This window comes from Oreochromis aureus, linkage group 16 (assembly GCF_013358895.1).
Source record: "Oreochromis aureus strain Israel breed Guangdong linkage group 16, ZZ_aureus, whole genome shotgun sequence".
NCBI classification, from domain to species: domain Eukaryota; kingdom Metazoa; phylum Chordata; class Actinopteri; order Cichliformes; family Cichlidae; genus Oreochromis; species Oreochromis aureus.
The window spans coordinates 18,103,980-18,131,671 of NC_052957.1; the positions used below are offsets into that span (position 1 = coordinate 18,103,980).

Here is a 27,692-nt window from a genome sequence, read left to right on the forward strand (position 1 = left end):
TAATCATGCGAAGTCACTTTTATTAGATCTTGTCAGAGAAACTTAAAATGGCATAATTATGATGAAGATCCATTTTAAAACGGCTTTAATGAGGAGATGAATATTCCCGAGATGCTAAACTTTACTAGAGCATTTTCAGAAATAAATACATAAAAACCCCTGAATTGACTGATTTCTTATTAGAATTAAAAAGTGAAACCGTTCTTAACTATTATTCTTGGATCCTGCATTTACATGTTTTTTTCTTAGAAACATTGACAAGTAAACATTTATATTATAGTGACAACTTTATCAAAGTGCTACGACTTAAAAAAGTTCAAAAACACAAAATTTCAAATGGCCTATAAATCAACCTTCCACAAACATATGAGCCCCCTTAATAGATGTCATTAAAAATTCGCCATTTTCCTTAAAAGTATATTAATAAAAAGTGTGCAATATGAAGGTAAAAAAATGTGGAGCCAGCTAGTGAATTTGGAATTGTCACCAACCATCGAAACCACCCAAAAGAGTAATGTACATAAATGTGCAAAGCAAAGAAAACATTTATTAAATAGCTCCGATTAGTTTTAGAAATCTACACCAATATCACTGTATCCTTTTTTCTTTTTTTCAAAGGTGCACACTATCAAGTCGCTTTCTGGATACAAAAAAGAAAATCCAGGAAAGACGGGGCAGGTTTATCAGTTGTTGTAGTCTGTTCCCTCTAAGTGATCTGGGATAGGCAGTCCACTCAGGATTGTTAGGCATCTGTTCCAAACATTGAACACAGGGCAGACTGGCTGAGCAAAGTCAATGTCAAACGTATACAAGTGCTGAGAACCAACAGCGTCATAAAAAGACAGAGATCCAGAATCATAGTCCAACAACACCCCGAGACGCCGCAGGTGGGGCGAGGGCTCGATGGGAATCTCTTTACTGTTGTGACGCACCACCCATGAGTTGTTGCAGCGAGACATCACCCAGGAGGCTGAGTTTTTGCCGACCCACTCGTGTTTCGGTGCTGACTTGTACGCAATTCCTACTGCAAACCTGCGTAACCAATGAGAGGAAATAATTACATTTCATAAATACAGGTTGAGTAGTAATATTCTAAATCTGAAACATCATTCACGCTTACATAAAAACGATACATCTACAGACTCAAGCAGAAATGAGAGCAGACATTCTAACTACCACTACCTAGCGAGCCTTTCTTTGTTTGATCTTGAGTCCAGCCAACCAGGAGTCTGACAATGAACTACTTGTGAGCCATGCTACGAGCTTAAATGTTTTTACCATGTGCTTCCCCCAATCAGAGCCTCCCAGTAATGGCGCCCACTGTCGATGTAGACATTTCCCGTGACACCGTAGCTGCTGTGGCTGGAGAAGCGGTCCTGACTATGGCTCTTCTTGGACGATGTCTCATCCCTCTCTACTGTCAGGTTGTCATGGGACACCCTCAGCTTCCGGTGAGCAGACTTTGGGTCCAGTTTGAATGGCTGACCTTACAATTAAAAAAAAAAGTATTAATTACAATTGTCAAGTATTAATAATTATTTAGTAGCACAAGCATTTCTAAACAGCTGCTGACGTACTGTTTGTCTTGAGTTTCCCTGGTTCACTGCTGCGGGTCCCAGCCTGGTTTATGGCCTTCACTATGAAAATGTACTTAGTGCCACACTGGAGTCCATGCACCGTGTAGTGATTTTGCTTGATGTTTGGTACTATCATCCAGCTATCAGCAGATTTACACAAACCTATAGACAAAGCACAAAGCAGTTCACCATGAGAATTATTACTAAGTTAGTTTAAACTAAGGAGTGAGACAACACAGTATAACAACATGAACTCTTTCAATCTAAGGCTGCTATTTTTAATTCATCAAGTATAGTTGCACTGCTACTCAAGTGTGCTCGAGCGCTGAGGCAGATAAGAATAAATTGCTTGATCGAGCGTGTTGTGGCTAATTAGGGCGATCAATTCGAGCAGTCTGCTGTTTATTTCAACCCCGAGATAATATTCAGCTTACGATGTGCATCTGGATGTAAATCCAGTCTGACTGTTATTTTCCTTTCCCTTCTGAGATGCAGCAAAAATTACAGTCGTTTTGGAAACATCTCATTACCCACGAGAGCCAGGACAACGCTCTCCACTCCTGCAGCTAAAACACAATATTATGTTTGGATATTGTAGCATACCCCCTCGAACTATTTGAAAATCTTTCCCAGAAATCCTTTTCAAATCCCACCACTACTATCGTGTTTTCCACCCCAAACATTTGACCGTGGTTCCATTAGAAAACGACATATGGACTTACTGACAACATTAGATTGGCTGGTGAAGATGGCATACTGTAGCTCGTATGATACAACAGAGAATTCATCATCTGATGTCCAGTGAACCGTGATCGTGTCATATGAAGCTGTACAGAGTTCCTCGCGGATTACTGGTGGATTTGGCGCTGCAAACAGAAAACAAAAGGCAAATGTTGCCCAGAGAAAATAATGAAAGCGGAGTTGATTTCATTCTGCACACAACATCAAAATAACAAACAGAGACCAGTGATGGATAAACAGCACCAGCCATTTGTGTGTATGCACGTGTGTGTGTGTTTGTGTGAGTGTCTGCGTGTGTCCTTTATTCTGACAAGTGTAATTAATCTATATTGGAGTTCCTCCAGCTATTACAGCTACAGCCCCCATGCCGAGTTAAATTCACAGTGCACAACAGGAGCCGTGCATAAACAATCAAACCTGTTTCATTCAGCAGCAAAAAACTATTGCTGTAAATTATATGAGCTTTTTAGTTTTCTGCCACTCCTTCACAATCACATAGTTTAAATATAAACTCACCGCTGTTATGCTTGCCAAAGCCTGTAATTTTATAAATCCATAATTCACGGATAAGCTGTGGTTAATTTTAAATGCATCTTTCAATAAAGGAAGCCGGCAAATCGTATGAAAAAGAAAGTTTTGGGGAAACTGATCAGGCGGTACTAAACAAGCAAAACGATTATAGTAATTTACACGGAGGTTTCATTTCAAACAATTAAATGCTCTGTGCTTAACATGCGTGGCCCGACTCACCTGTGAGGTAATCTAAGCTTTCTAGCATTTTCTTCTCCCTTGTGAAGTCCAAAGCAAAAGTATCAAATGTGTCATTCAGGTTAATTTCTGGTAACAGGATTTGGGAGGACGCTGTTGCCATAGACACTCTGGTACAAAGAAAATATTAACATTAATATGTGGCGACAGTTTTACACACAGCTTCTATTGTTTGTTCCTGTGTCTGCCTTTCGCTGGTGTCTCACCTCTCACAGATACTTTTAGCTGTCTGAAGAAAGCGAGTGTGGTCTGTCTCCTTGAGGGTTTGGTCAGCCTGAGTGATGAGCGAGGAGGACCTCTCAATGCACTGCTTGCAGCCGGCTATCTGCTGGGCTAGCTTCCTCAGCCTCACAGACTGGGCAGAAAATAGGATATGCAGACAGATGAATAGCTTAGTAAACTACCAACCAATGCATGACCTATGAGACGCCAACTTATCCAATGTAAAATTGGGTTTCACTTTGCCAATAAGGAAATCCTGCTGGGGAGAAAAAAAACTCTGATTTTTCAGTAGTGTCATAGTCACAATAGTCTGTCCTACAACCTGTTTTATAAGCAATACTTGCATAAGAGGGGTATTCATGAGACATCCTACACAGTATTGTCATAGAAACCAGACCCTTCTAACCCCCCCCCTCTGTGGCTCAATGGCTTAGTGGCTGAAAGCAACCTCACAACCTGTGGCATGAGGCACGAGGTGTGGAAGGAAAGAGGCCCCCTCCAGAGAGGACCACCACAGGAAGCAAGGCTGATCTTAGTCTGACACTGAACATGGCACAGCATGCTCCCGCTTCTCTAAGGGCGTCTAACAGGGGAAAAGGAAGGGAAACCATTCAAGAGGCATAACACATCCATATTAAAAGTATGGACACCCGCTCCCGAAGTGCTCCTGATACCCAGGACAAAAACAAAGCAATAAACTCTCGTCATTATAAGTGGCCATCAATATGTTGAAATACAGGTCCAGGCTGCAGAAGAGGACTGCATTTTTTTTCCTCTTTAGAATCCAAAGTCAGCTTTTCTTTTAACTATTCTATAACCTTAACACAGCCAAGCAAATTGTGGCAAAAATATATTTGCTTGTTGCCCTATAATTGTTCATATTTACAGGATAGCAAGCAATTGCATTTTAGTTCGTGAAGCATGTGTCTGTTTGCCACAACTGTCAAAATAGTCAAAATATATGGCATTTACTTAGTTTTGCAACATTTTATATGTTTTTTCTTCTTTCCCTGAAGATTCTTCTCAGTCAGTTGCTAAAAAAAACCCCCACTGTTAGGCAGCTTGACTGAATACTGAATAAGATGTGAAGCAGGAAACAGTAAACATCACGGTAATGTGTGCTACTTTTTACTATTTGTATATTTTTGATAAAAGCTGCTTTTGAAAAGCCAGTGGTGATTGCCTGGGGGGCGGGTGAGAGAAGCTACCTGCTGAGAACAACACATTTTCAAGGCCTGCCTTCTGTTTGCATTTACAATTACTAATTGTAATTACTAATAGGAACTCTGAAGGGACTTAATAGCTGACCAGTGGTGGCTGCAGCACCATCCACGCTTTCTGAGTTCCTTTACTTTCACTTTCCCGTAATCCTGTTTCAGAGTTTTCTTTTTTTTTTCTCTACATTGCAAAACAGTGTGAGTTTCAATAAGCCACACACTTCACAGACTGCTCATTTCTGCATGCATTGCAAATGTTTTAGACTGTAAAAAATTGTTGCTTGCATAGCTGACGTTCAACTAATGTTCACATTTTTTTTTGTTAGATTTGTTTTATTGATGTCCACGGTTCCTCTTGGCAGGAAAGGTCCCTGCAACTAACAAAGAAAACACTTCTGAGAACTATCATGGTCACCAGAAACCGGAAAAAATGAGATCCTTCCTCCATGAATTATTAGAACTATACAAAAGTTTATGCTGCCTGGAAATCAAACTATGTATCAAGACCTGCTTTTATGTAGTGTAACGTGTGTCCAGGTGGAGCCAAATGACACATTTAGAGAACTAACATCAGTACAGATTACAAAGAAGTATGTGTCTGCCCACATTAGCTAACATTGGCCACCATAATCTTCTAGTCAAATCAGAAGCCTACACTGTGAAAGCCTGATTTTGGCTTATCCAGGTAACTTCAGGGTTATCATGGGTTTGCTTTATGATAAAGCAGTTCACATTTTTGCCTCTGGAGCAGGTTATATTGAAGATTAGAGATCAGCAGGCATGAAATCATTGCCTACTGACCAATCAGTTCACTGGAAAATAGTATCACCGTTCCTGGAACATCCCCGGGACATCATTAATACAGTAAATCATAGTGTTTTTAATACTAAACTACTGTACAGTGCTTTTCAATTACAATGCGTATATATTTAACTTTTTTTTTATCTTCCTTTGTAGAAGTTGCATTACATCACTTATGCGTCCTTCATGCGTTACATACTCTCCCTTTGAGCAGCAGAAGTGTGAAGAGTCTTTTTTTTTAACCCATCATCTGTGATTTGTTATTGCTGTATTCTAATAAGAACAGCAACCTCGGGTGAAGAAGCAAGGTTATCAACACGGACAAGGTGATAAACAAACAAACAAAAGCTATCGAGATACAAAGTGTGATAAACGGTACCTTGCCCTCCTTTATCTTGGTAGCTATGATTTGTCTTCGCTGCTGTATGATATTAATCAGCAGGTCACACTCTTCCTGCAGCTTGTTTTCTTGTCGCGATGCATTTACCTAGACAAAACAGGGGTACAGGTAACATACATTAGAGCAGAGCTGCAATCAGCTGTCTTTGTTTACACGCACACACACACACACATATTAATTTAAAGCACAGTCATTTTGAGATAACTGACATAATGCAGTATCTTAATCCTTTATTTGAAAGGCTTTTCAATGAATCACATGCTATTTACTTTACACATATTTATTTATTTATATCTAGACATAAATAAATTCATATTTAGCTTACACATGCTGTTAAAATACTAAATTTGCAGTCATTTAACAATAATTGTTGAGCTTGTGAGTAATGAGCGCTCAGTCTTGTTGACATGATACAATTCCACATTCGGATACAGTAATTCATCACGGTGTTAATAATTTAATGAGTTGTTGCCCACGGATTGCCGAGAAAGCTAAAACCCCCAACCTGAAAGAAACAGACAAATAACCTCACCTCCACATGTTGGCAGGTTTGGATAAGTTTGCCCATCAGACTTTCCAACTCACTGGTCCTCTTGATTAGATTGCTGAGGTTGGAATCCAAGGCTTGCTGCAAAACAAAATTGAAAGGGAACATTTCATTATACACTGCCTCCCCAATCAAACTGTAAACAGCTGAATAAATCCTGGAGGAGAGTTAGGTGAATAGGAACATAAGGACCATATCAGGCCCAAGTGTAATGAGCACATGAGAGGACACACAAGGTTGCCCCTGGATATGAGTGGCCAGATTTGGGCTCTGATCAGTGTGAAGCCCCCCCCACAAGTCCTAGCTTTGTGCCAAAGATCCCATCATACTGCCCACTAAGGCCATGAAGCTAAGCAGAGCATCTGCCAGTAATTTGGACAACTGAACCCAGGGTGTGCTAATCACCGAGTCAGATCAAAGGGTGATGTTTCGAACTTAAGCTCTTACTATAATCGGGCAGCATGGTGATGGTGTCCTGTGACATTACAGAATGTCTTCTAATATCATAAGCATTATTCATAGGAAGTAAAAGATTAATGCATGATTATATTAAAATGATTTCAATTCAAACAAAACCGTAGTCTTGCAAAACCAAAAGCAGATGGGTGGAGAAGGTTGTAACTTCAAATTTGGATGACAGATTTAGACTGCAAACTGAGGATACTGCACACCCATGCTGTAGCCACTTGTCAATTACAGTGTGTTCATGATCTCTATTTTATTCCAAATTGGACCATAATTTACAAATTTACCATGATGCTGTAATGGATATGACTGGAAATTAGTGCTTCAAAACCATAAACTCATCTGGGAAATGTTTACTGAGGTCATAAATCAAGTAAAAAGTTATTTTCCTCATATACTTCCATGCAGCCTAACTGTGTCTTGCTGGCCATTAAGAAAAAAATGCAAAGTACTTCTATACTAGCGTCATTTAAAAAAAACAGACATTAAAATAAATTTTTTAAAAAAACAGAATTTTTGGGTTCTCTTTGAAACCTACATTTTCAGCTAAATCAAATACAAGCAGAACAACGTATTTCAGTCTATTATTAAGTCTTCAGCAATACATATGAATGCATCTGAAATTTTACAGTCAAAGAGTTACTGACTGCCTTTGAATTTCACTGTTTGGAACTATAGCAACTGGTTCCTAAAACATTGATTTAAAAGAAATTATTGTAGAGAACCATAAACACTAATCACAAAAATATAACTCTGACTAACATCCCTTTATTTAAAAGGGAAAAAAAACCCCACAAATACTTTGAGATGAGACCAAACAAGCACAAGAAGCCTGCAAAGATTTAAAGCAAATAGATGGTGGGAGAGGCTCTGTCATGTTAGTTCAAAGTCTCACATTGTGATTTCATAAGGTGTGTGAGTCACTGTACTAAAATAGCAGAGCCTCTGTTTTACTGCTCTTACAAATATAATTTATTTATATGGAAAAGAAAATGTGATGAAAGCCATTTCAGATGCTCCGTTGCAGGTCCAGGTATGGCGGCTTTGAAACCCCCTAACTGGTGTACGAAACATAAGACATTCAGCTGATGGTGAATACAGCCAAACGTATGACCGTTAAAAACCACGAAGTAAAATCACCTCAGCGAAAATTTGTGCTGTACAGGCATTTTCAATTTAGCTAAAATAACTTCTCTTGCAGCGTGAATATTCTTCACATGTTTAGACAGCTCTGTCTAATGGAGGTCTCTTTCCTAAAATCATTTAAACCCGATGAGAGGAAAGAATAGTGGCTTCCTTTTGTATGGGAAAGCTTCTGGTTCCACACCTTTTCATTGGCCGGCCTCTCTTCCTTCCTCTTAGAGTCCTGAAAGGTCAACGTCAGGACTCAGACTTTTATCCTGTGTCAACATTAGAAATTTTATTCACTGTGTGACTCTTCATCCTGTGAGCAACACAGGCCCTGCTTTGCATTACTTTCCTGGAGAACACCGTAACTGTATTTGTATCATAGTGTATGTGTGTGGTAACTCTGGTGTATACATATATCTGTGTAATCGGTGCTGTATTTAAGTAAATGAATCAAAAATAGATGCAATTGTAATAAATTATCAACTTATACTTAGATTTATTAATTACCTTTTGATGAGCTTATATGATTTTAAAGCTTGTAAGTAGAAAACATTTTTTGCTTTTCATTGTTCACTTTAGTCCTGCCTTGGAATATTTCCAGAAAAAGCAGGTCAGCTGCCTCTACATCTTAACAGGCTCCATTCATGTGGCAATATGAAATCTTGAATGCTGTTTTTGATTGTTCTTGTTTCAGTTTTAAACCACCTCTTCTCTGCCAAATGTCAAATCAATGCGTACTGCTCTAAGCAACCGAGTCTGCTATGCCTGCGACCAGCCAACCACACCAAAGTGAGTGACCACGCTGGCGAAGAAGAATGCCTCTCAGTGCTGGATATTGCTAAAAATTCAACAATGGTTTCCTTCTAAAATGAGAAACGGGCTTTGACACTAAACAGAATAAAGCTTCTTCACCAGCTGTGAAAGTGCTTTCTAAATCAAAATGCAGTGGACTTGAACTAGTTTTACTGAAGACATCAAATGTAGTAAGTTAGTAATTAATACAGTCATATTTATGTTTGAACAGGTTAACTAGTAGTCTTTATTCTATAACCTTTCAAAAAGAACTTTTACAACACTGATTGTGATTTTTATAAAACTTTAAAAGTACCCACATACCGTGTGCCACCGAGCTGTTCTAGTATAAGTTCTCTAATGCCAATGTTTGGAAATTTATATCACGAGAACATGCAAGGCGTACGTCAAAGTCAAGAGGTGAAACTAATACCTGCCAAATACACGAGTGCAATCTCTTTTTAATTAGGCTTACACAAGGTCATAACAGTGAAATGAAGAAAATTAAACATATCCGCTTTCTACTATCACTGAAAATAAATATTTCAGCACTGTGGTTGAGTATCCCACCGTCACCTCGTTATAGAGTAGTCCTGGGTCTTAATTTCATTTCCTTCTCTTGTTTTCCGCGTGTTTACATGGGTTTCTTCCCACGGTTTTAATCTAGCTGGTTTGATCAGCTCAAGCTTTACAACGTCTGCATGACTGTTTCGTATGTTTACATATAAGCTCTGTGATTATCTGGCAAAAAAGGGGGTTTTCCTTAATGCTTCTGCCTTTCCTATGACTTTAATAGGAAATATAAGAAAATATAAGATGGATAGATATTTAGAATTATTTAACTGGGATCATGTCACATAAATGAGGCTGAAACACAGACACGCACACAAAGACACACATGTGTGCCTTTACAAGTCACAGTATCCCTTTGTCTGGGAATTTGCGAGAAATGTGAGGCACTGTGGCTATAAACATGTGCTTGAAAAAAGCCAACAACTATCAACAAGCTCAGCTGCATGCCACCTGGGTCCTGTCCTATGCCATGAGAAAAAAACTATTTCTCTCTTTGTTGAAAATTGTCATTTCCTCTTTCACTTGGGGCTTCTAACAATGCAACTAACAATGCATGTGCATGTGCATCGAGGAAAAAAAAAGGAGTAAACACATGAAATAGTAAAATATGAAATACGGCGATAGGATACTTAAAAAGGTAATTGGTTAATGTTTTTCAAGAGAGAAAATAGACCCTTGCTTATAACAGTCTGCAAGAGGATGAAAATGATTCGGTTCGCCTTAATTCACCCACAATCCTAATGTGTGCAAACATCTGCAGGATTTTATTCTCATTAAAAGGGAAGTAACAATGTCACAGCACACATTAACTACTTCGTGAAATAATTAAAACACACCAGGCTCACAATGCTGAGTGCTTTAACTCTAGCATTAATAACCACCCAGGCCATATTGCCATGCCTCATTACTTCATGTTATGCAGACCAGCTGCAACTAGCGTTTCACTTTCATTTCACTGGTCTTGATTTGGTAATCGATCCCTTCAAAAGTTACATTCAGGTCCAGGCAGATCTACGCAGTAAATCTGCCCCGAATGTGTAATTAAAGAAATGATGCTGATCACCTGCTCTGCCTCCTGGAACGAATGATCACGCCCCACACAGAGAAAGCGGCCGGGAGATTTCTGCACAATGACAGCACGATCAAACAAAGGAGAGAGGTTAAGGCTGGTCCTATCTTCCCAATATGTTGCAAAAAGATTGTTTATATCCCAGTTCCACTGTGACCAAGCGTTGGGAAAGAAAGGAATGGGGACAAAAAAGGGTTTCAGTGCTGCGTGCGATACATAAAACTATCCTTTTGTGAGTCATGCATTAAGGGAGTGTTTTGTGAAAAGAAGAAGGGTGCTCTTTTTTTGTCATGCAGCCTATGCCATGCAGTTCCCTGGACAAACTTTAAGGTGAACTTCAACTGAACTGAAAAGCTTTTTGCAGCCGAGTTTAAGACTTTCCCAAATTAAAACAGTAAATGTTTGATGTTCCCTTGTGTATGGTAACTTTCTTTTTTGTGTTAAAGTTCCATGGAACAACTGGCTTTTAGTGGACGATAAAATCATCCTGTGGTGTTTGCGAGTTACTTTATACACCTACCTAAACTAGTTTTTTATGATAGAAGCTTATTTGTGAAGAAAAGCAGAACCACCATTTTTTTTACTCCACCAAACAACATCTTCTTATGTCTTATTCACGTCGGCCCATCTACTGACAATGAGCAGTACTACCTAAAAATGTGAAAGCAGTCTCTTACTGGCCAAGTGGGAAAAGGCTTCAAAGTAAACACATTATTGCTAAGCGTAATTTAGAGAGGAAGTCATTTCGTACAATTATTTATTTCACAATGCCGAATAAAGGAACTTTTGTAGTGTTTGCTAATTCGCTACAGAAAAACTCAACTCTAAACTTGCTTCACAAAAACACCCCTCTATCTCTCTTACTAGAACTGTGAAGTATTATTGCACTTATTCTTGTAAATCATCTGTATTTTTCAAGTAGCAAATCCTTCATGGAGTACTTTCTTATTGACTGTCTGTTTCAGATAAACGACTTAAAAAATAAATCGATGAGATTTAGTTTCACATGCCTGTAATCAATACTCTTAATTTATCTCCGTGTGTTTGTGCGTTGCCAAAATCGAGCTGTGCAAAAAGCCCACTTAAGTTTATCATAATGTGGAAATTCAATATTTTCATTATCAGCTTGCCAACCTGTCATGCTGAGAAGCTGAAAGAGGTTTTTGAAAAATTCAGAAACCGTCTCTCAATTATGTGCGGGTAACATTAGTGGGAAATCTTTTCTCACTGTGTCCTAAATCCCCGAGCTTCTCTAAAATTATTTCTTACCTTGAGTTTGTCATATCGGTCACTGAGGGCTGCTACTTGGTGGTCTCGGTGTCGGCCAACTAGCTTACACAATGCGCAGATCAGCTGCTCATCCGTCACACAGTACATGTTGACCTTCTCGTCCTCGTGCTCCAGACACATAAGCCCTCGTAGATGGGAGTCAAGCAAAGGCTCGATTAGACGGTGGCCCGTGAAGGGCTTTTTGTTTGGATGGGTGGCCTTGAGACACTCCTCGCAGTATGACACCTCGCAGGTGACGCAAGTCTTCACGGCATCCTGCGGAGGGTCCTGCTCGCAGAACTGACACTGGACCCGGTTGCAGGGGGACGTCATGGCTGTGCTGTCAGGGACGGCTCGCTCACGCCGAGTCTCGTTAGGAGAGTTGGGTCCACTTAAAGAAGCTTTCTGGTAGCGGTCGATGATATTCTGCAGAGTGACGTTGCGTTTGAGTCCCTCTAAGCCCCTCTGGTTGAGGGTGATGACATAGCGACAGGTGGGGCACTGAAAGGCGCTGATGGACTGAATTGGCTCGCTGGGGGTGCAGTGGGAGATCAGGATTCGGTGGGCGCAATTGAAACAAAGACTGTGAGCGCAGGGTAACAGCAGTGGGTCCTCGAAAAGCTCCAGACAGATTGGGCAGGTCAGCTCCGACTCCAGCGTTTCCATTTTCAAGCAAAACAAAGCGGGATGTTCAGCGAAATCCAGGGAAGCTGATCAGCTATCTGTAAAGATGAGACAAAAATAAATCAGGAAATGCTAGCAGCAGCGACAAAGGTTAAAAAAATGATAGACTGTTGCTTATTAGTTTCTATCAAGTTATTTTTTCTGAGATTAACTGATGGAGAAACAATAGTTAGCTGGAGTCCTAATGTCCACAATCAAATCCAAAATATTCTTTGGAAGAAACAATAAAAAACACATTACGCATACCCGATCTAATTACCAGTATTTATGATAACAAAAACAAAGTTATTCATCTCTACTTGAGTTTCAGTCGATATCTGGTGCATGCTGAATGTAAAAAACATTAATATTTTATTACATAAATATTTGTAAGAGATATCTGATTATGGAAATGAAGAATACTGGAAAAATAAAACAAGCAAGCAGGAGAATTCTCGGGCAAAAACACGTGTTTGCACATAATACATAAACATGTATCAGCTTTCAGTTTGGTCTGTGTGGCTCAACTGAGAACTTAAAGAATGCAGCAGCAGCTCCTTTTAATTTGGCACAGGAATAGTCTAGCCTGTCTATACTGTAGCCCGTAGGCCAGCGGGCCAGTGAGGACTGACAACTCAGCCAAGCAGAAGTGTATTGGCCTGCTTGCTGATGGCTGGGGCTACACACCATCACAGACACTAAGCCTTTGTTCCCGGCCAGTCAGACACCCCAGCTGCGAGTGGACACACTGTGCTCACAGCGTCTTTCTATGTGAACTCTCTACCTCCACTCATTATGTGTGAAGAAGGCAAAAGCTCATTATCAGGACAGTCGGGCACAAGTAGCCTTTTGAAGTTATGAGGATACAGCAATTACCTATGAGCTACAAACCTGGGTTTGTTCTTTCTATTCTATTCAAATCCTCGCAGACATTCAGTGATCCCACTGTACTGCACAAGAAAAGAAGCAATTGTTGCACTTGTCTCTTGTGACTCTGATGCATCTGCGGGCCTTTGTTTCAGTGCTATTTTGTTCTTTAAAGGCAAAGCAGTAAATGTAGGTGCCTAGAAATTGAGAATCAAGGGATACCGCTCCATTGTCCAAACCCCTCTGGTGTGAACAAAATATGCTTTCAGGAACAAATATTATTTAAAAACAATACCATATTATGTTAACTTTACAGATGATATGAAGTCATTTATGCATTGTACTAAAGCACATAAACCTCTACGGGGTAACAACATGGTAGTAAAACATGATAAAAAAAACTTGTTCAAATTTTCATCCACTTGTTAGATTTTTCACAGCAAGAGAAAAGACAAAATCACACATTATATTTTTTTAGCAGAGCAACTGGATAAACACAATGCTTTTGCAAGTTGTTATTTTCAATAGGATGCCCTAAATACAAACTAAATAAAGGGCTTTGTATGATAAACACAAAGCAAAAAGACACTTATCCTCTGATGTCATCGCTTATGGTATAAAATATCCTGACATTATAAAAAGCTTGTAAAACAACACTGTGGCAAAGAGCCCTTGCAAACTGCGTTACAGCCCCAAGTACATTACGCACTCCTGAAAGTGCTCCCATTCATACACAGTTTACTTTACCCACCGATGGATTTCGCCCCACTTTGTACTGCCGAGACATTTTTGCTGAAGGAGAACTTCTGACTCGAATCATGAAAATATATTTATACCACAAAATGCACCAGTCATTAACTCCAGCATGCTTGTAGAGATATGCATCCAGATGGCACAAGTTTTCAGAGCCCCATAAGTCCTGCAGCAGAGCTGTCATTAAGCAAGTGATTGAGCAAGAGGTAGCAAGCACAACAGGAAAAGTTGCCCGACAATTCCAGGAAAGCCAGCTCCACCTACAGCTGGAGCTCAGGCCAGTACTGGAAGAAGAGAGAGAGAGAGAGCAGGCAACAGCGAGAGAGAGAGGGAGAAAGAGAGAGTGCGCGTGTAAGAGAGCGAGAGTCAAAATCAGCAAATAAGCAGAGGCACAGTATCATGTAGAGCCCTAGCTCACATCCTCACAGGCAGGTCAGTGTCCCACTCAGCCCTGCCCATTCAGAAATTCAAAGCGTTGGGATCAGTTTCACGTTCCCTTGTGTGACTGTACCTCTGCTTCAAGCAGCACAATGCTGAGGTACTTGGCAATTCCACCAGAGATTCAAAAAGAAAGGCTGAAGACACAAACACAGATGAGAAGGAGCCCGAGAGGCAGCAGGACTAATCTGTGATGTGGGACAGAGGTCTGGGATTCCCGCAGCATCCAACCAAGAAAACGATGTGGAATCGCTGGTTTACCATCTATCGCAGTCTGTTATCCCTCCTCTCAGAGGCCGTTGTTATTTAATATGCAACAAATCTGATGCGATGGATTTTTACAGGCTGCAAAATAACTGTAAAGTCACTCAGCAAAAAAATGCTGAGGCACCAAGAATCTGCCATACAATTACAAATAAAGACTGGCACTTTCTAACATTATCTGCTACATTCCAGTCTGTACCAGCTGGCCCTCATGTGGGAATCACTGAGGTACCATCTGCTTACCATGTGCCTCTATTTCCAGACACACCCCTGCTGCGCTCCATTTGAATTCTTCTGTCAGTCAAAAGAGTCCCCAGGGTGACTTTTCTCTCTGAGAGACAGGTACACTGTAACTATTAAAGGCATGCTACAGTTCGTACAAAGGACTGGGTAGAAGGTACATTGCTTGCGAGATACATATTGGAATGTCACTGGTATTCCCAGGGAATTTGGTGTCTATTATAAGATCACACAGAGAATTGATCAGTTTGAATAAACAGCTCTTAGGGAAACCAGGAGAAAAATGTACGACGATGACCGAAAAGATTCAAAGTTAAGTTTAAAAATAACCTCTTTTTTTGTTCTTTGCCAAAGTATTCACAAGTGTAGGGCAAGATTCTGACTTCTGTTCCCATTTAATGAGAAAAAGGGGCACAGTCAAATGCTGGTACTTACTGTCTGTCTATGGGGCATTGTAATATTGCCTACATAAAATTTCATTACCTTTTGGGACAGGCTGTATTAGGTTATATCACATATCCACACCAATTGGAACATGCATTAGTAATGACAGACATTGTATTGATATAATATTGCTATGGGAGTATTCTGGTGTTATGAAGTTACATACTTTCAGATCATAAAGCATTAAATATGAAAACAAATGAGATCCAAAGTTCAATTCTCTCAACAATAATGGTTAAATAAGATAAGACCTTAATTTTGGAGAGCAATACGATGGTACAACCAGAATACTACATAAAACCTTGTACAAAAACATCTGACTCTATACATTACTTTAACAGCTACGTTTGGCAAACTGATTGCTTTTGGATAAGTGCAGCATTTTCAGCTGACAGTTTCTCTTCATAGTCTGTAGTGAGAAAGATGCTTAGGGTATGGTATCCAAAGAATCACAGGTATGGGAAATAACAATTTAAATGTGTGCTTGTCTTTAAACTGGAGTACTAACTGAACATGTGTAATTTTATTTGATTAGGAAGTCACCTAATGGGTCACTAAGAGATGAAACAATTACAAAGTCTCAGATATGAAGACAATTTCCTGTTCAAGTACTGCCTAATCCCTTTGGTTATGGTCTTTTATCGCCCTTAATGATAGCTCTGAACCCTGTATTCGGAGTCTGAAAGAGTGTGATTGCTCTTTGTCTTCCTTCCTGGGGCACACACCTAACATATTTATCTGTAATCCTGTCTTCACAGCGTAGCTGTGACCAATGTGTGGCCTGTTGCTGCTCCCTGAAGCAGCCAGCTCAGCAGCGGCCCACTCTGGCCTAATATGATTTACAGCTGCAGCAGCACAAATCAGCTGATTAGACTGACAAATCTACCTGATGTGCAGCTGCACACATTACTGAGATTAGCTTAATGGGGCCTGGCCCTGACCAAGGGCTACAAATGCTGTTATTTAAATGATTACGGAGGACAAGTTAATTACAAATCTAAATATTTCGGCAACTGAATTTAAAACGCATCTGTCAAGCACAACTGCACGGAGAAGAATAACAGCGTTATAAGTTTTGGTGTTGTGGCTGTGCAAACAAAGCTTTAGCTGGAAACGAGCTCCAATTAATGTTAGCAATGGCATTCTCACAGCGTAAGAAATGGAAACGGAGGTGTGGAGGTCAGCTGAAATATGTTCATTCTTCCTGCCTGTCACTTCTCTGCATGTTTACTGACACAGGTCATCCCGGTCAACATCAGAAGTTGCACCAAACTCTCATTTCCTCTTCGCGGCTTGGCAGGTGGCATCAGCGGGGAAACACTGTATCCTTTCCACCACCACAGGAACTTTAGAAAATGTGACTTTCCAAGTACGCAGCTGTGGTCTGTGACTCAAACGTCCACACACAAGAAATGTCTCCTTCACCTCGAATCTATCTCAATCTGCACGTTTTTGCTGAAATCATAAATAATGTTTAGACCTGCTCTTGCTTACCCTCTGTCCCCTGTGCGAGGACAAGCAGTTTGCAGACGTCATTCAACAAGAATGAGTCTAACTGCTGTGGAAAACATTCAAAGAGCGACATCGTGTGGCTGATTTGTGAACTACAGCAAGCACAGTGTCCGGTCTGACGTTATAATTAAATGGTGACCTATAAATTCCCACCAAAATAAAAAATAACTGCAATCTTAAGAAACGTGTAAAAATTTAATAGTCAGTTAATACTTCTGTTCCCAAAGCTTCCACCACTTGCAGCTCCTTCTCCTAAAGTCTAATTATTATACATTATAAAAAGACCTTGTGAGTTACCATGGTGACAGCTTGATATCTATTTGTCACACTAGTGATCAGAGGCAGTGCTCTGGTGGGAAGATGTCTAACATTCCTCCTCAAGTGAATGAGATAAGTTACTTATTAACAGGGGCAACCACAGACTCAGATGCAGTAACTCAGCTTCACTCTTCATTAGCTCTGCTCTGTTTTTATGTATGCAGGGCTGATGCAAACGGGCTCACGCATGCACGCACAAACACACACACACACACATAAATAAATATATATATATATATATATATAGATAGATAGATGTTGCAGAGGGAAAATGTGTGTATCCTTTATCTTATCAGCTCAGTAAATGGTATTTTGTAGGTCACGAGGCCACAAGATTGTGGTTGAAAGAGTGGCTTTATCTTCCCCAGTGCTGCAGTGGATCTCTAAGTCTGAGCAAGGGTTGAAAAAACAGGGAAATGGGAGGAGAGAGAGGGAGGGAGGGAGGGAGAAATGAAAATATGGCTAAAAGATATATTCTTTCAGACAGAGGCCATGTAAAAGTGTGTGTTTTAGGAAATGCTACACTGAATTGCTGCTTTAACGCTGGAAATCGACTTTGTCTGCTCCCACTCTCTTTGACGCTTTTTAATTACAAAATCCCCCTTGGCCCTCCAAGTTAGTCATCTTATTCCACAAGTTCTACCCACACTTCATAACATGAAGGAATCTGTGAGCACCACAAGGCCAAACCACCTCAGCTCTTGCACAGATCCTTGCCTACAGGCTTAGAAACATATGACTCATTGTTTTGGTAGAAAAATACAGAGGCACAGAAACACAGTGAACAGAGCTAAGAATGACCCTCTGACTTACCTGCCACATGATTACAGCGATAAACAAGCAGAAGGAAAGAGCCACGTTTAAAGTCAGTCAGTGTTGATAGTTAGGCTCTACCAAGCTGATCCACTGCAGTGGTCTGAACTTTAAGCAAAGTCACTCGCCCCCTGAATCTCTGTGAGTTTCTGACACTAACTCTTTCCTCCTAGCCTACTGAAAAAACAGCAGGAAGATCAAAACTTACCACCCTTTTCTCTTCCCTCACTGAGAACTGCACCTATCCCATCTACAAGTAGTGGGCTGCAAATTGTTGAGATAGCCAATCATAAGAAAGGGGCAGGCCTTTCACTGGTTTGGTCTGTCTCTCGGAACTATTAGAGCATAGGGTGTTACCATAACTCTGGAAAGAGGTTTGCTGTCATCCTCCAATGGATTTTTCCCCCCAAATAGCTGAGCTGCATGCCACAAAAACAACATGCACTGCATTAATAAACAGATTCATTTCAGATTCATTGCATGTTTCGTACGATGAGATTTGCATATAATATCAACCAAAATTTGCAGTGCTTTATAGTTAACCCCGCTAAAATTAGTCGAGAATAATGCAGCTAGAAATATGCTTCACGCCTAAGTCACGGTTCAATGGAGCCAAATGAAATAGTGCCTCACGAAACACAGTAATCAATTATTAATCAACTGTTCAGAAAGTACAAGAGCGACACTTTGCAAATGCTATCATGGCTAAGCAGAGGTATATTAATAGACTGTCAGTCATTTATGCCATATGACTATTAAGAATTGCTATCTTCATTATCTCAGTGCTGATGATCCTACCATTGCTCAAGGTAGGAAGGTTACTTTACGTTACCTTGGAAAACACTCAGAAGAAAGCTTATTTCTTAAAGCAATAACACCTTTTTTCTGTCTTTCTTCCTTTTTTTTCTTGTGAACACATTCACTGAAATGGAAACACACAGGAATGTAGTGTGGCTGCGACAGCTGACTTAGATATTGTTGAAAGTTTTCTCAGATTGTTGGCATCTGTTCACCAGTCTCACAGAAACGCTTCCAACACAAACATGTGCTGGCTGACAGGATTGGCATCCAAATAGTGGGACTGATAACATCAAGTTTGATCCGTTTATTAGCACTGAATTCGAGCTTACTTTTTAGGCAGGACATTACCTGCAACAACCTTGTCAACAACATAAGGTCAGAGTGGTTTTTGTTCTTCTTTTTTTAAATGGCATCCGTATAAAGCAGACGTTTATGTTGTGGGGTTAAACCACAATATATAAGGCATGCCTTGGTTTGGATTAGCTTTAAGCCAAAACCCTGGGGGAGGAGCAGTGAGACCTTATTTTTCAGTATAAAAAAGGATCAAAAGAAATGTAGGGGAATGCCAAATAACTTAGATTCTTATATAGGTTAACTCAAATAATGACTTGAAATGCATCATAAACTCATTAACATCTTGGATATGGTTGCAGCTGCAGTTAGGTCAGCACAATGTGCAGTGTGGAAGCATGCAATAAAGTGTAAAAATATTTAACTGAGCACCACAGAAAAATTCACTGGGCCATAAAATCACCATTGATGTTTGTTTACATTTTTATATCTACATTTCAAACATGCAGACAAAAAAAATATGCAGAATACTGTGTTTAATTTAGCACACTAAAACTCCCTCAAAGCCAAACTCCAAAGTCTAAAAGAAGCCTAAACAGCTTTTAAAGTGTCATCCACTGGAAATACAGATCACGCCTTACCTCGCTGTCTGTTACTCAGTCAACCACACAGTTCACAGCCAGGGTGACAGATGAATACAGAAATAAAGCCCAGGAAGGGATTTTTCTCAAAACACCGGCTTTCCTCAGAAGCCTCCCTTCAGCTCCCACTTTCTGTCTGGGTTCTGCTGCTTCATCTGTCTCACTGCTATCTCTGAAATTCTCTTCACACAGCCTCTTTTTCTCTAATCCTCTATAAAAGAAGCCGAAACTGCTCCAAATGGTTCAACCAGGCGCCGACTTCTCAGGCTTTTCCCTCTTTGTATTATTTTGTTGGCTGGGATCATTAACTTAGTCCCATGAGAACACAAGGAGGTAAATAACCCCCCTCCTTCCTGTGGGAGGCTGTCAATCACAAATGATGATGAGGCAGTGAAGGGGGTGCTTTTAGCCAACAGGGAAGAACTCCTGATTGGTCACCAGGGAACAGAGGTGCTCTGCATGACAAATGAGAGCTCTGGGATAGATTGAATTGTGAAGATGCTCAGCAAAGTTTACATGCTCTTTTATAATAGCCCTTTTGCATCTTATTCATTCACCTGTCAAAAGAATGTAAAGCCATGGTAATGAATAATCAAAGAGAGTAGCAAATGTCTATTTAATGCAGCTGAATTCAGGAAAATGTAATTTATGTTGTAAACGGCTAACTACTGTCAACACAAATAATCCCAGGATCTTTAAATGACTCTTTGGTACAGTCTGGACACTCAGCGGGGGGACTGCGAGGCAAGTATAAAGCTTCCGTTGCCATGACAGTGTGGCAAGAGCAACGGTGCATCTTGGCGCTCCAGCCAAATGCCACTCTAATCTTTTCACTGGCAAACCTTCAGCTCTCTCTTCACAGCTTGTTTGTTTCTCAGTCAAGCCTACTGCTGTCTGTCACTGTCCAGTTCCTTCCAGCAACCCATGCCAATCTAAAGTCTGCAACGTTTTGTAAGGAGCAAAAATGTGTAAAGACGCTGTTAGCGAGACAACAATACCTGAGAGAGGTCGCTCTCCTCCCGGTGACCATGACTAAATTGAGAAACAAAAGGCAAATTAAGCAGCGTGACTCCTATGGCCACGTAACTAACATACTAATGGATGTGAAACTTCACAGGACAAATCAGTTTAATACATAAAAAACAACCAAGCGGCATACAAAGATAAGCTAATATGACTGTCAAAAAAACTTTGTTTAGTGCCATTTTAAGGCCGGCTCCCAAAGAGCAGAAATAAACACATTTATGGCATCATTTTTAAATAATTCAGTGTATATCTTAAAATTAATGGCAGGGCTGTTCTGGGTGGTACAGCGAGCTATGCTAGCTAGGCTAGGCTGCTAGCTGAGTCACTGAACTTCTTCTTATAGACTTCTTGTTGTAGTTGGACAAATAATTTGTCCAGTTTTGGTGATTATAATTCTAATATTTTATTTGTATGTGACTGTGCAACCAGAAAGTCTGTAAAAGGACCTTGCTAAACAAGCTAGCTATTATTTCCTGAGAATTTAGCACTCTTTTAGCACTCCTTCCTTAAATTCTCTTCTTTCTGGGAGCAGAAAACAATAATAATGCTGAAGTTAAGTCTGGATGCAAAACACAGCAAAGGTAGATATTCCTCACATCAGTCCTTAGATGCACACGACCTTTTCAATAATTTCCAACAGCAAGAAAATCAACAGGAAAGTGCTATTGCTCTGCCCAAGGCCATAGAGTGCTATATATATATATATCCACAAATTGTCTGCAGAATAATTAGTTCACTACTTGCTCTCATATTGAGAATCATATTAGGGCAGTAAAAGGCAATAAAACTCAGGACATTAAAGTCATCCTGACATTTGCGGCCAGCTTTTTAAAGATGAAAATGACTTGCTACTTCAGGGTCAGTCTAAAGTCACGCCCTATTCTGAACTGTAATAAACACGAAGTGGAAAAATGTCTGTTTCTGTTTTACTCATCCCATAAATATAAAACTTGTCTGGGCTGTGGTTTTAACAACTGTCCCCACCTCACCCACTGGAAACCCAATCTGATCCTTGTTAACACACAAATTCTCAGGGGCTTTCAAGTCCAGCAAATTGATCCATATTTATTTTGGTATCTTCTTGTTACTTAGTAGCTCTGCTTCCCACTAAAAGCAGATATGATAAACTGTATAAATCCAAATATTTACCACGGATTATGTCATAATGCATCAACATGACTGAAATATAAACTGGCAGTTTCATTCTATCAAGCTGATATCAAATTGGACTCCAGATGTTTGAGGAGTAACAGAAGCAATTTTGTTTATGCTTTGTTAATGCATTTGTATATGTGACCTTTTGTGGACTGTTTTTTTAGTGTAATCCTACTAGAATTAAAAAAGGGTCATATGATAGTGCACATATATTTCCTTATCAATAAATAACAGCATGGTTGGAATAATTATTTAAACAAATGAATATTCATCCTCACTAAATAAGGCCATTTACAGCCTGAGGCAGTTCTCTTGATGATGGCTGGCACATCAAGCTCTATAAATTGGAAAAAAAGACCTGAAAAGGGCTAGAAATACCCTCCTGAAAAAGCAGATAAGAAGTTAGAAAAAATAGGCTGTGAAATTGAATGTTACATAAACTTTGATGAGGAAAAAAAAAACAGGATCTATCCAAGTGAACAAATGAGCAGACATTTTTAAACTGCATCATCATCATATGCTCCTTGGTGTTTAGTCTTTCCCAAGTTCAAACCTCTTTCATACCTAACAAAGAAATTCTTAAATATGCATTAAACAGAGAATAAAATTTAAGGTGACATTTTTGAACTAGAGGACAGACACCATATACTCCAAACAGTGCTCTGACAATGATGAGAAATGCTCACTAAAGCATCAGGACTAATTAAAGAATCAGGGTATTTCATTAGCAGCCAAACAGTAACAAGTAAATCTGACTTACATGGTATAGCAGAATAATCTTCAAAAACGCAGAAGTAAGATGCAACTCCCACTGACAGCTCAGCTCTCTTTTTCAGCAGCACATGGGAAATTAAACAAAACATACAGTAGCATCCTGGCTAGTCTCTTTCCACACTCCCTCCCTCATTGGTAAAGCTCTCTACCCTACCCCAACCCCAGCCGTATGCTCATGCGAGCGTAAAACATGTCCAGGAAGCGTCACTTCCACTGGGCTATTTCATGGATACTGTCTCCATTAATGCCTGGGCCCATCAACCCCCCCTATTCCGGGGTTGAGCTCTTGCCCCTGGCACCCCACCCTCTCAGCAATGAGACAAAGAGGTAACAAATGGAGAGACAAAGGGGGGTCCACAAACCTTGGGGGACCACATTTTGATGAGTTTCTAACTAAGCAGCCAGGCCTTGAACAGATGGGATCAGTCTCCAGGGCCATCCTGCATGGCTGGCTTTAATACACAGCTATATACATCCGCGCAATTGTTAAGGTCTGCTCACTAAATGGCATGCATCACCTCATAGAGCACATGCAAGTGAAAGGCAACACAAAGGAGAATATCTTTACAATGTTATGTTTGCCATTAAGCCTTCAGAAATGACGGTAATTAAAGTCTGAATGTACATGCCCAATTGAGTTAGCGCGTGCTTTGGCATCCAGATTGTCCTTTTGAGTGCAAACAGTGATCTAAGCAGCAATAATTATTTTCCTAACTAGGACAGTCCAAAACACTTCTCATTTTGCCAATAAACAATAAGATGAAAGCGTAGACTGCCCCCGCCATGGCAAAGGTTCAACACTTTAATTGCTTTCATCCCCAAGGCATGATGCCCACAACTAAGCAACACACAATCAATCCAAACATCAACCAAATGAACGAGCCCGTTAGTACCAGGCCAATTAACACTCACTGCAATTTATCTTCAGCTTTCAACGGAGGTGTTATTTGGTGCAATTTAAGCTGGTATCTCAAAGAAAATCTGCACATCTTCATTTTTAGAGTGTAGGAGGGTTAAGGATATAAACTGTAGAAGATCCAGCATCTATGTACGCACATTCACTGTGCTTTATGATAGACTGGCAGAACATATAGAGCCGCTGTGGGCAGTGACCTAGAAATGATTCTTGTCCTCTCAGTTTTCTGCGGCTTCGCTGATGCTACGTTCAGTTATGCCAGCAACAGAATCAATTATCAGCCCTGTTCTGCTCTCTACTATAGTGTATCAGACGAATACATGCTGTGATCCTAAGTGGTGGGACTGAATTTATTATAAAATATTGACATAAACAGGCATGTTTTAAGGGATTCCCTACAGAGTATGTCTGTTTAGTGCTTTTAAAGCAATGCTTTTAAGACACTCTGTTAATGTTTGAATAGTTATAGCCTTATTCGGCACGTATAAAGCTATTTACTACACTCCACCCTGAAATGATGAGCATGAAGTTTTGAAAATTATGACAAGGGATCAAAAGAAAAAAGTGGAAGAACAAAGGAAATGTTCATATATCATTTACAGAGGAAACTAGTTATACTGTGTGGTTCAAAGCCTAGTGTGTCTGGTGCTTTCTCACTGAATTGAATTGAGGATTTTTTTTTTCCTTTTTTTGGAAAAGTAAGGTCATGTTTTATGTTTAGTCCACACCACAGCCCCAAGGCCTGAAAGTCGTGGCTTTTATTTTATTTTATTTTCTCTTTTTCCTGACAAAAATGTATCTTTCTGAAAGAGTGCGTGGTGAACGCCTGCTACATTCTTGCTGCTCGGAGGAGTCTGTAATTGCTTCCAGCTTCTGAGGGACCCACTAAAACTAGTGTCACGTCTTTATCATTATACTCTCACTGACAACACTGAAGTTATCTTATCAAAGATAGTGAAGCATTGAGCTAAATACCCCCACAAACACAAGCGGCAGCAATTAAAGACAGTATTTCTCCAACACAGGAAGGAATAAAAGTGTGCCGTCTACTCTCCAGTGAAGAGGTTTAACACTTATCTGTTCTCCAGTTCTCCGTTAGAGAAACAAAGACACAGTGCCACTGTGCTCAAACATCCTACGCCAGGATTTGCTTGAGGAGCTCTGAACATCTGTTTTGGTGCACTGTGTTCATGCGTTCATAGAGACTGTTGGAGCCAAAGGCAGAAGTGCAGCTGTTGAGATCTGGGTCAGCTGCGTCTGAGCTGAGCGATGTTTTCAACACACTATCTTCGCGGGTTAAATTAAATTTTGACTCTACCGTCGCCGTTTCATTTAGCACTGACCATGATAACCGCCTTCGTGTAGAGAACGTACACATAACAGTCTGTCACTGAGGTGTTACTGCTTCGCTGTATATGTTGGCTTGGTGCGGCCCTACAAAAAACCTTCACTTGCACTCCATCTACATGTCAACAAAACATTCCTTCGAGACAGTTTAGGACACATTACTCAACCATGGCCTGTGAAGCACATTCTTCAAGGTTTTATAATGGATGAAACATTTGCAGAGGTATCACTGATAGAGGGATATGCTTCAGCTGCACAGCGCGGTGAGTCCAAACACATGCATGCGCACACATTACAATCACACGGGCCCCATTTCCCCACAAGACCCCATTCCCATTTACAGTTATTGGCTCTGACAATGAGAGTGACCTAGCATCAGCTCTCGCTCTGTCACAACAACGAGGCGCAGAGAATTCACAGCTGATGGAGTTGGCACTGCTGAGCCGATGGAGACTGTTTTGTTTATCATTTGGAGTGAGGACTGACGAAATAGAGCTATGTAATGAAGGCGAGAGGGAGTTTTAAAACATATATTAAAATCAGCAGACATCCAAAGCACTCAGGGGAATAATAATACATTCAAGCTATCTTCTTCTGTGTCTTTATAATATGATTATTATTCAATACCTCAGGCACAAAAGATTAATGTTAAGAAATAGTTCGGTCTCTTAAAACTGTAGCAAGCAGGGTGTTTCAGAGAAAAAACAGATCCAGATGCTTGCATGTAGGAAAGTACTAAAATCCTAAATGAATTCACCAGAGTTCCCTATCCGCAGTTATTTGGCACAATTGCACATTCTGGTCTGTCTGAAACAACATGGCATTGCTTCAGTTCCCACCAAAATAAAAGTTAGAGGGAGGGAAATGCCTCTCGTCGAAACTTATGAGCGATCCAGGAAAAATACACAAAACTGCACAAAACCTTAGCACCACGTTTCTTCCTGTGCATAGCAAAAAATTTATTTATTTTATTTTTTTTTGCCAGCTGAATAATTTACCAGCAGTTGTTTTGTTCAGTTGTCAGCAGATGTGATGCATGTGCACGCATGAGTGAACTTCATATTAAGACAACATATCTGGCCTCCCTCCCTTTTAAATTAACTTTTCTGTTGAGAAGCACAAACAACCCACACTTTTAGTGTCTTACGTCTTCTTCTTAAGCAAACCTGTTTGTGCGATCCTGTGCATCCATGCGTGTATTCTCCTTCACTGTGCAGACTGCAGTGTGTCAGTTTCTTATGTAGACTATAGCAGATTCCAAGGATTTCAAGTAATGTGCAATGATTGATGTGCAAAAAAACAAAAAAAAGTTGAAAAAATTGCAAGAAACCTTTTATGAAAGGATAAAGGCCCCCACTTTCACCTTTGTGACTTAGCACAGTGCTAGTCAGTTTCCCTGCTGTTCAGTTTGAAGTGATTAGCTCTGATCATGCAATAAAAAAAAACAAAACCTTAAGTCAAGACTCTGCACTAACTAAAGTCACTTAATCCAATCCCACTAAATGTTTCTTTAACAGATCTTACCTGCTTCCCCATGGCTGCAGTGGTATGTGTCTCTGTCTGGTGAATAAATATTAGGCTAAAACTGAGTGTTACTGTCAGGCAGCTGGTACTTCCCCTGAGGTAAAACAGGAGACAGACGGCTGAAGGTGTTCTGTCTGCATGTATACTCCCCTTCAGTTGGGGTGTGTACCTACACATACCTCACTGACACACACTCTGCTTCTCATCTGCTGTACAGGTTTGCACAGGAGCACGGAAAGCTCCTGAGAAGAAACTTAACCCTTTGATGAGTTAGCATTAAAGACGCTGATTATCTTGAAACCCAACCAAAAGCTTGTGGATTCTATTCTTGGTCCATCAAGGTAGTGGCAATGATATTAATGGCCGTTAATGAGTAACATTCCAGCTTTCAAAAACAGAGTGTAAAGGGTGACTAGTGTAAATCAGCATCATAACAATACTGATAGAGAGATCTCCTTCTTCACCATGGGTGGCTTGTGTTAGCAAGGAGAGAAAATAAGTTTTAAGCTTAAGGATTTGCAGCAGCCAGCAGCAAAGGCAAAAAAAAAAAAAATCTTTCTTGCTATTAAGCAAGAGAGAATTGGTTTCCTCCACCCTAATGAGAATTCATCCTGCGAGATAGATGAGTCAGTCTCAAAACACAATTCCATACTTGCAATAATGAGATCATATTTGAGGAATTGGGTGTACGGCTTTCAAGCAGGAAGAAAAAGTCAAGGGTTTGAGCTAGACCTCACCTTATCTTATGAAATTTTCACTTTTCAACTCATAATAAAATCACTGAGTATTAACATTCACAGTGCGCACATGTCAAACAAGGTGCTGTAAGAAAAAGGAATAACAGGAAGGAAGAAAAAAACAGCGAGAACCTCGCTTTTCTTTACCCAGTTCTACTGAGGTAGAGATTTTAAAGCTTGTGTGGCTAGGATCTGGTCAAGTAATAAAAAAAAGGCCACACAAAACAAAACTGAAAAATGGACTGGAAAGTTCTGGAAGCTGCCACTTAGAGGAAACTTAGAAACCTAAGACTGCAAGCCTACGCAGGTTATTTTGGATCAGAGAAAGGAAAGTTACAAATCATGTAGGAGTTCAAAAAAAGTCAGAGTCACTTTACTGCAAATATTTTGAAGTTGTTGGGGAAGCGTTCGGTTAGGTTGTGTATCATATAGAAAAGGATTTGGGAAAACCTCCTAAAAATAAGGCAGGGACAAAGGACTGATATCTGTCTACGCAACCACATCACCTGTACTTTAACCTGTTGATGGTGTGAAGGTGAGGTTAACATCCACAGTTTGAAGATGTCATTTTGAAAATTTTGTGTGATGGCAGATAC

General features: G+C 40.1%; 1 protein-coding gene across 9 annotated transcripts; it reads right to left on the reverse strand.

Moving 5' to 3' along the window:
- Nucleotides 1-26,458, reverse strand: mid1 (midline 1). 9 transcript variants are annotated; one of them, XM_039600395.1, is made up of 11 exons: nucleotides 26,360-26,458; nucleotides 11,573-12,294; nucleotides 10,298-10,357; nucleotides 6,259-6,354; nucleotides 5,706-5,813; nucleotides 3,293-3,441; nucleotides 3,069-3,196; nucleotides 2,300-2,443; nucleotides 1,578-1,739; nucleotides 1,279-1,486; nucleotides 1-1,032 (listed from the first exon to the last, which is right to left on the reverse strand). In XM_039600395.1, the coding sequence occupies exons 2-11, from the start codon at nucleotides 12,236-12,238 to the stop codon at nucleotides 684-686; spliced, it is 2,070 nt and encodes a 689-aa protein (XP_039456329.1). In that variant the 5' UTR covers nucleotides 12,239-12,294; nucleotides 26,360-26,458; the 3' UTR covers nucleotides 1-683. The 9 variants fall into 9 exon arrangements, with proteins under 9 accessions (XP_039456329.1, XP_039456332.1, XP_039456327.1 ...); XM_039600398.1 differs by lacking the exon at nucleotides 26,360-26,458 and adding an exon at nucleotides 18,093-18,111; XM_039600393.1 differs by lacking the exon at nucleotides 26,360-26,458 and adding an exon at nucleotides 17,885-18,086.
- Nucleotides 26,459-27,692: the final 1,234 nt, after the last annotated feature.

Coding starts and splice junctions, on each gene's coding strand:
- mid1 (XM_039600395.1), bottom strand. CDS start 12,238: ATGGAAACGCTGGAGTCGGAGCTGACCTGCCCAATCTGTCTGGAGCTT. Junction 10,358..11,572: donor ACCGATATGACAAACTCAAG/GTAAGAAATAAT, acceptor GTCATTGTGCAG/AAATCTCCCGGCCGCTTTCT. Junction 2,444..3,068: donor AAGCTTAGATTACCTCACAG/GTGAGTCGGGCC, acceptor TTCTGTTTGCAG/CGCCAAATCCACCAGTAATC.